Below are 8,985 nucleotides of genomic sequence, written 5' to 3'. Positions count from 1 at the left end.
ATCTTAACACTTCCTGTTTTGTGTATAATTTACAATCCTAACACTTCCTGTTATATAATTTAGGATCCTAACACATCCAAACCCTTCCTGTTATCATTTAGGATCCTAACACATCCAAACCCTTCCTGTTATCATTTAGGATCCTAACACATCCAAACCCTTCCTGTTATCATTTAGAATCCTAACACATCCAAACCCTTCCTGTTATCATTTAGGATCCTAACACATCCAAACCCTTCCTGTTATCATTTAGGATCCTAACACATCCAAACCCTTCCTGTTATCATTTAGGATCCTAACACATCCAAACCCTTCCTGTTATCATTTAGGATCCTAACACATCCAAACCCTTCCTGTTATCATTTAGGATCCTAACACATCCAAACCCTTCCTGTTATCATTTAGGATCCTAACACATCCAAACCCTTCCTGTTATCATTTAGGATCCTAACACATCCAAACCCTTCCTGTTATCATTTAAGATCCTAACACATCCAAACCCTTCCTGTTATCATTTAGGATCCTAACACATCCAAACCCTTCCTGTTATCATTTAGGATCCTAACACATCCAAACCCTTCCTGTTATAATTTAGGATCCTAACACATCCAAACACTTCCTGTTATATAATTTAGGATCCTAACACATCCAAACCCTTCCTGTTATCATTTAGGATCCTAACACATCCAAACCCTTCCTGTTATCATTTAGGATCCTAACACATCCAAACCCTTCCTGTTATCATTTAGGATCCTAACACATCCAAACCCTTCCTGTTATCATTTAGGATCCTAACACATCCAAACCCTTCCTGTTATCATTTAGGATCCTAACACATCCAAACCCTTCCTGTTATCATTTAGGATCCTAACACATCCAAACCCTTCCTGTTATCATTTAGAATCCTAACACATCCAAACCCTTCCTGTTATCATTTAGAATCCTAACACCTCTCTCTCATTTGCTGTCTCTCGTTCTCTCTCTGTCTCGTTCTCTCTCTGTCGTCTCTTTCTCTTAACCCCCCCACCCATATCCCTCTCTCTCTCCCTCTCTCTCTCTCTCTCTCTCTCTCTCTCTCTCTCTCTCTCTCTCTCTCTCTCTCTCTCTCTCTCTCTCTATCTATATATATATATATATATATATATATATATATATATATATATATATATCTTTCTCCCCGTCTATATACCCTGTCTTTCCCAGATATGCTGTAGTTTAGTACCAAATGTTAGTCTGAACAACAATCCTATCTTAGTTCTCTCTCTTTAACACAGCACTGCCCTGTCAAACAATGTCTACAGGAATGACCACACACACACTGCACTTAGCACTACTCTGTCAGACAATGCCTTGTGGAATGACAGTCTTTTTGTGTGTGTGTTTCCTGAATAAGCAGACACACAGTTCAGAGCTGTGGACAAAGCAGGCCTTTATGTTAGACTCTCCCTTCACTAGGGTGTGATAAACGGGCCACTGTTCACATGTGTTAAGTACAGAACACTTTAAAAACATCCTTCCATCTCTCCCTCCATCCCTCTATCTCTCCATCTATCCCTCCCTTCGTCTCTCCATCTATCCCTCCATCTCCCTCCATCTCTCCCTTCGTCTCTCCATCTATCTATCCCTCTATCTCTCCCTCTATCCCTCTATCTCTCCCTCCATCTCTCCATCTATCCCTCTATCTATCCCTCCATGTCTCCATCTATCCCTCTCTCTCCCTCCATCTCTCCTTCTATCCCTCTATCTATCCCTCCATCTCTCCATCTATCCCTCTCTCTCCCTCTATCTCTCCCTCTATCTCTCTCTCCATCTATCTCTCCATCTATCCCTCTATCTGTCCCTTCGTCTCTCCCTCCATCTATCCCTCTATCTCTCTCTCCATCTATCCCTCTATCTCTCCCACCATCTATCCCTTCATCTATCTCTCCATCTATCCCCCATCTCTCCCTCTATCCCTCCATCTCTCCCTCTATCTCTCCCTCCATCTCTCCATATATCCCTCTATCTATCCCTCTATCTATCCCTCTATCTCTCCCTCCATCTCTCCCTCTATCCCTCTATCTATCCCTCCATCTCTCCCTTCGTCTCTCCATCTATCTATCCCTCTATCTCTCCATCTATCCCTCTATCTCCCCCTCCATCTCTCCATCTATCCCTCTATCTATCCCTCCATCTCTCCATCTATCCCTCTCTCTCCCTCCATCTCTCCTTCTATCCCTCTATCTATCCCTCCATCTCTCCATCTATCCCTCCATCTCTCCATCTATCCCTCTATCTCTCCCTCCATCTCTCCATCTATCTCTCCCTCCATCTATCCCTTCGTCTCTCCCTCCATCTATCCCTCTATCCCTCTATCTCTCCCTCTATCCCTCTATCCCTCTATCCCTCAATCCCTCCATCTCTCCCTCTATCTCTCCCTCCATCTCTCCATCTATCTCTCCCTCATCTATCCCTCCATCTCTCCATCTATCCCTCTATCTATCCCTCTATCTCTCCCTCTATCTATCCCTCTATCTATCCCTTCATCTCTCTCTCCATCTATCTCTCCATCCCTCTATCCCTCTATCTCTCCCTCCATATATCCCTCTATCTCTCCCTCCATCTATCCCTCTATCTCTCCCTCCATCCCTCCATCTATCCCTTCATCTCTCCCTCTATCTCTCCCTCTCTCTCCCTCCATCTCTCCATCTATCCCTCCATCTCTCCCTCTATATATCCCTCTATCTATCCCTCCATCTCTCTATCTATCCCTCTATCTCTCCCTTCATCTATCCCTTCATCCCTCTATCCCTCCATCCCTCTATCTCTCCCTCATCTATCCCTCCATCTCTCCATCTATCCCTCTATCTATCCCTTCATCCCTCTCTCTCCATCTATCCCTCCATCTCTCCCTTCATCTCTCCCTCATCTATCCCTTCATCCCTCCATCTATCCCTCTATCTCTCCCTCCATCTATCCCTCTATCTCTCCCTCCATATATCCCTCCATCTATACATCTCTCCCTCTATCTATCCCTTCGTCTCTCCATCTATCCCTCTATCTCTCCCTTCGTCTCTCCCTCCATATATCCCTCCATCTATCCATCTATCCCTCCATATCTCTCTCTCTTGCCTTATAAACCCTTGTAATGACCTTAGATCAGTGTAATGGGATGCCGTCTCTCTGGATAAACCATTTTACTGACCTTAGATCAGTGCAATGGGATGCAGCAAGACTGTAAGTCTCTCTGGATAAACCATTTTACTGACCTTAGATCAGTGTAATGGGATGCCGTCTCTCTGGATAAACCATTTTACTGACCTTAGATCCCTGTTCCGGTCATCCCTGTTCCGGTCAACCCTGTTCCGGTCATCCCTGTTAACCTCTTGAGATGGTAAACTGGTGGTTTAGTAATCTGAACATCTGCTCTTTATGACGGAATGTTAAAATGAGGTGAAATTACATGTATTGTTTCATCAAGTTACACTTCTCAAAAGGCAGCGAATTGGTGGAACGGCCCTGCTACTGGAACGGCCCTGCTACTGGAACGACCCTGCTACTGGAACGGCCCTGCTACTGGAACGACCCTGCTACTGGAACGGCCCTGCTACTGGAACGGCCCTGCTACTGGAACGGCCCTGCTACTGGAACGACCCTGCTACTGGAACGGCCCTGCTACTGGAACGGCCCTGCTACTGGAACGACCCTGCTACTGGAACGACCATGCTACTGGAACGACCCTGCTACTGGAACGGCCCTGCTACTGGAACGGCCCTGCTACTGGAACGGCCCTGCTACTGGAACGACCATGCTACTGGAACGACCCTGCTACTGGAACGGCCCTGCTACTGGAACGGCCCTGCTACTGGAACGGCCCTGCTACTGGAACGACCCTGCTACTGGAACGGCCCTGCTACTGGAACGGCCCTGCTACTGGAACGGCCCTGCTACTGGAACGACCCTGCTACTGGAACGGCCCTGCTACTGGAACGGCCCTGCTACTGGAACAGCCCTGCTACTGGAACAGCCCTGCTACTGGAACGGCCCTGCTACTGGAACGACCCTGATACTGGAACGACCCTGCTACTGGAACAGCCCTGCTACTGGAACGACCCTGATACTGGAACAGCCCTGCTACTGGAACGGCCCTGCTACTGGAACGACCATGCTACTGGAACGACCCTGATACTGGAACGACCCTGCTACTGGAACGACCCTGCTACTGGAACGACCATGCTACTGGAACGACCCTGATACTGGAACGACCCTGCTACTGGAACGGCCCTGCTACTGGAACGACCCTGCTACTGGAACGGCCCTGCTACTGGAACGACCCTGCTACTGGAACGACACTGCTACTGGAACGACCCTGCTACTGGAACGGCCCTGCTACTGGAACGACCCTGCTACTGGAACGACCCTGCCACTGGAACGACCCTGCTACTGGAACGACCCTGCTACTGGAACGACCCTGCTACTGGAACGGCCCTGCTACTGGAACGACCCTGCTACTGGAACGACCCTGCTACTGGAACGACCCTGCTACTGGAACGACCCTGCTACTGGAACGGCCCCGCTACTGGAACGACCCCGCTACTGGAACAACCCTGCTACTGGAACACAATCATCTCTCTTTCCTCCTGAAGTCTACACCTTCACTGCTCTCTACAGCAACATCTGAAAGCTATAGGTTGGTAGAGGCATGGGCTCGCTAGAGGAAGTTAACGCCCCTCTTCCAGCACACTTTGGGCGGAAGTAGAGAGCGAATTGGTGACAAACGGCCTTTCTGATGATCATTATTCACAGTTTATTCACGGTGGAATATCGCGATACAACATCACCACCGTGTGGTCGCATCTACTCCATTGCACAAGCAGAAAAACAGGAACGCGACGAACTGTGACGCAAATCACATGCGCAGCATTCGAACCGGAAGGACGTCATCACAACTCGACTCATGTTCATTGTTTTCGAGTAAAACAGCGTTTCCACCTCCGACACCGCCGCAAGAAAAAAAAATAGTTTTAAACTATTTTTTTTTTGTGTGACTGACGAAATTCTTTATTAAACTAATCACCGGTAAAGAAATGAATAGTCGCCTACAGGAGATACGGGAAAAGCAGAAGCTGCGACGCCAGCTTCTAGCTCAACAGGTAGCTGTTGCTAAGCTAGTTATACTAGCTGGGGACATTCTTTGTCTTCTTGTTTTTGATGTTATTTGATTTATTCCACCTTTATTTAACCAGGTAGGCCAGTTGAGAACAAGTTCTCATTTACATCTGAAACCCCGACCAAGATAAAGCAAAGCAGTTGGACACATAACAACAACACAGAGTTTCACATAAACAAACATACAGTCAATAATACAGTAGAAAAACAAGTCTGTATACAATGTGAGTAAAATGAGGTTTGATAAGGGGAGGTTACATGCTTACTAAAGCCTTTAGCCCGAGGGAAGAGACATCTATCTATGTATCCAGCTACATAACTACCATACCTTGTGAGTTGACTAACATTTGTAGCTCATGTAAACGTGTAACGTTACGGTGTTTGGTTTAACTGAATAGGATTAGGTCAACAGGTAACGTTATGCTACGGTGTTTGGTTTAACTGAATAGGATTAGGTCAACAGGTAACGTTATGCTACGGTGTTTGGTTTAACTGAATAGGATTAGGTCAACAGGTAACGTTATGCTACGGTGTTTGGTTTAACTGAATAGGATTAGGTCAACAGGTAACGTTTTAACTGAATGAATAGGGATTAGGTCAACAGGTAACGTTATGCTACGGTGTTTGGTTTAACTGAATAGGATTAGGTCAACAGGTAACGTTATGCTACGGTGTTTGGTTTAACTGAATAGGATTAGGTCAACAGGTAACGTTATGCTACGGTGTTTGGTTTAACTGAATAGGATTAGGTCAACAGGTAACGTTATGCTACGGTGTTTGGTTTAACTGAATAGGATTAGGTCAACAGGTAACGTTATGCTACGGTGTTTGGTTTAACTGAATAGGATAGCATATTGTTGTTATTTAGCTATTTGGGCATATTGTTGTTATTTAGCTATTTGGGCATATTGTTGTTATTTAGCTATTTGGGCATATTGTTGTTATTTAGCTATTTGGGCATATTGTTGTTATTTGCTATTTGGGCATATTGTTGTTATTTAGCTATTTGGGCATATTGTTGTTATTTAGCTATTTGGGCATATTGTTGTTATTTAGCTATTTGGGCATATTGTTGTTATTTAGCTATTTGGGCATATTGTTGTTATTTAGCTATTTGGGCATATTGTTGTTATTTAGCTATTTGGGCATATTGTTGTTATTTAGCTATTTGGGCATATTGTTGTTATTTAGCTATTTGGGCATATTGTTGTTATTTAGCTATTTGGGCATATTGTTGTTATTTAGCTATTTGGGCATATTGTTGTTATTTAGCTATTTGGGCATATTGTTGTTATTTTATTTGGGCTATTTGGGCATATTGTTGTTATTTAGCTATTTGGGCATATTGTTGTTATTTAGCTATTTGGGCATATTGTTGTTTTTTAGCTATTTGGGCTTATTTTGTGGCAGTGAAGTGATGCCAATTGAGTTGAGTGGAAAAAGCTAAATGTATATTAGTTAACCAACACATCTTTTAGCAACTCATCATAGTTACTTTAGCTATTGTTCGTCCGATACATTAGTTACTGTTATGGCGTGGGAGCATTTTGTGCGTATGATTGTAGCTAAGAGACGGATCACTTCTAGATGAACCATTATCTCTGTGCATTAGAGGCGTCTCTAACTATGATTGTAGCTAAGAGACAGATCACTTCTAGATGAACCATTATCTCTGTGCATTATAGAGGGGTCTCTAACTATGATTGTAGCTAAGAGACAGATCACTTCTAGATGAACCATTATCTCTGTGCATTAGAGGGGTCTCTAACGCCCAGAAAGATTCAAAATCCCATTATTAACCAGCTCTGCAACCGTTCATACCAAATATGGAGTGTCGCTGAACAACTGTCTTCATTTACTCCCGTTATGCCGGTGTGTATATACACTCAACTAAAATATAAATGCAACATGTAACGTTTCATGACCTGAAATGATCTATAAGCACAAAAAGCATTATGTCGCTCAACTTTTGTTTCTCTAATTTGTCAACATCCCTGTTAGTGGAGTGTTTCTCCTTTACCAAGATAATCCATCCATCTGAAAGGTGTGGCATATCAAGAACCTGATTGCACTAGCATGATCGTTACACAGGTGCACCTTGTGCTGGGGACAATAAAAAGCCACAAAAATGTACGTTTTTTGTCACAACACAATGCCACAGATGTCTCAAGTTGAGGGAGTGTGCAATTGGTATTCTGACTGCAGGAATGTTCACCAGAGCTGTAGCCAGAGAATTGAATGTTAATTTCTCTGCAATAAGCCGCCTCCAATGTTGTTTTAAAGAATTTGGCAATACATCCAACCGGCATCACAACCGCAGACCACGTGTAACCATGCCAACCCAGGACCTCCACGTCCGGCCTCTTCACCTGCAGGATCATCTGAGACCAGCCACCTGGACAGCTGATGAAACTGAGGACTATTTCTGGCTGTGATAAAAACCCTTTTGTGGGGGAAAAAAAACACATTCTGATTGGCTGGACCTGGCTCCCCAGTGTGTGGACCTGGCTCCCCTAGTGGGTGGACCTATGCCCTCCCAGGCACACCCATGGCTGTGCCCCTGCCCAGTCATGTGAAATCCATAGATTAGGGCCTAAGGAATTTATTTCAATTGATTGATTTCCTGATATGAACTAACTCAGTAAAAATCATTGAAGTTGTTGCGTATCTGCTTTTTGTCAAGTATATGTCAGTTAAGAAAAATTCTTATTTACAATACGGCCAAATGTGCGCCGCCCTACGGGACTCCCGATCACGGCCAAATGCGCGCCGCCCTACGGGACTCCCGATCACGGCCAAATGCGCGCCGCCCTACGGGACTCCCGATCACGGCCAGATGTGCGCCGCCCTACGGGACTCCCGATCACGGCCAGATGTGATGCGGCCTGGATTCAAACCAGGTACTGCAGTGACGCCTCTTGCACTGAGATGCATTGTCTTAGCCATCTAAAAAAAAAAAATCCTCATTACTGGCAGTAATGGAGTTTCCATGAGGTGCCAAAGAGGATTATTTTTTAGATCGCTCCCGAATGACGCAGTGGTCTGAGACACTGCATCTCAGTGCAGGTTGGGAGTTTACTACAGCTCAATACATTCTAGTTGGTACCTCATGTTTGAGACCTCATGTTTACCTCATTACTGTGCAGGTTGGGAGTTTACTACAGCTCAATACATTCTAGTTAGCACCTCACCTCATGTTTACCTCATTACTGCCATGCAGGTTGGGAGTTTACTACAGCTCAATACATTCTAGTTAGCACCTCACCTCATGTTTACCTCATTACTGCCATGCAGGTTGGGAGTTTACTACAGCTCAATACATTCTAGTTAGCACCTCACCTCATGTTTACCTCATGTTTACCTCATTACTGCCATGCAGGTTGGGAGTTTACTACAACTCAATACATTCTAGTTAGCACCTCACCTCATGTTTACCTCATTACTGCCATGCAGGTTGGGAGTTTACTACAGCTCAATACATTCTAGTTAGCACCTCACCTCATGTTTACCTCATTACTGCCATGCAGGTTGGGAGTTTACTACAGCTCAATACATTCTAGTTAGCACCTCACCTCATGTTTACCTCATTACTGCCATGCAGGTTGGGAGTTTACTACAGCTCAATACATTCTAGTTAGCACCTCACCTCATGTTTACCTCATGTTTACCTCATTACTGCCATGCAGGTTGGGAGTTTACTACAGCTCAATACATTCTAGTTAGCACCTCACCTCATGTTTACCTCATTACTGCCATGCAGGTTGGGAGTTTACTACAGCTCAATACATTCTAGTTAGCACCTCACCTCATGTTTACCTCATGTTTACCTCATTACTG

General features: G+C 44.7%; 1 protein-coding gene across 1 annotated transcript in view; it reads left to right on the top strand.

Annotated features, from left to right (window-relative positions):
• Window positions 1-4,901: 4,901 nt before the first annotated feature.
• mettl14 (methyltransferase 14, N6-adenosine-methyltransferase subun) overlaps window positions 4,902-8,985 on the top strand; it is a gene marked incomplete at its 3' end in the record, with an annotated part of 20,545 nt that continues 16,461 nt past the window's right edge. The window contains exon 1 of the mRNA XM_046340907.1: window positions 4,902-5,132. Within this exon, the coding sequence (XP_046196863.1) occupies window positions 5,067-5,132 (66 nt within the window). The remainder of the gene's footprint in view (window positions 5,133-8,985) is intronic.

The sequence above is a fragment of the Oncorhynchus gorbuscha genome, unplaced genomic scaffold (genome assembly GCF_021184085.1).
Source record: "Oncorhynchus gorbuscha isolate QuinsamMale2020 ecotype Even-year unplaced genomic scaffold, OgorEven_v1.0 Un_scaffold_5337, whole genome shotgun sequence".
Taxonomy (NCBI): Eukaryota; Metazoa; Chordata; class Actinopteri; order Salmoniformes; family Salmonidae; genus Oncorhynchus; species Oncorhynchus gorbuscha.
This window is presented reverse-complemented; position numbering and strand designations above follow the sequence as displayed.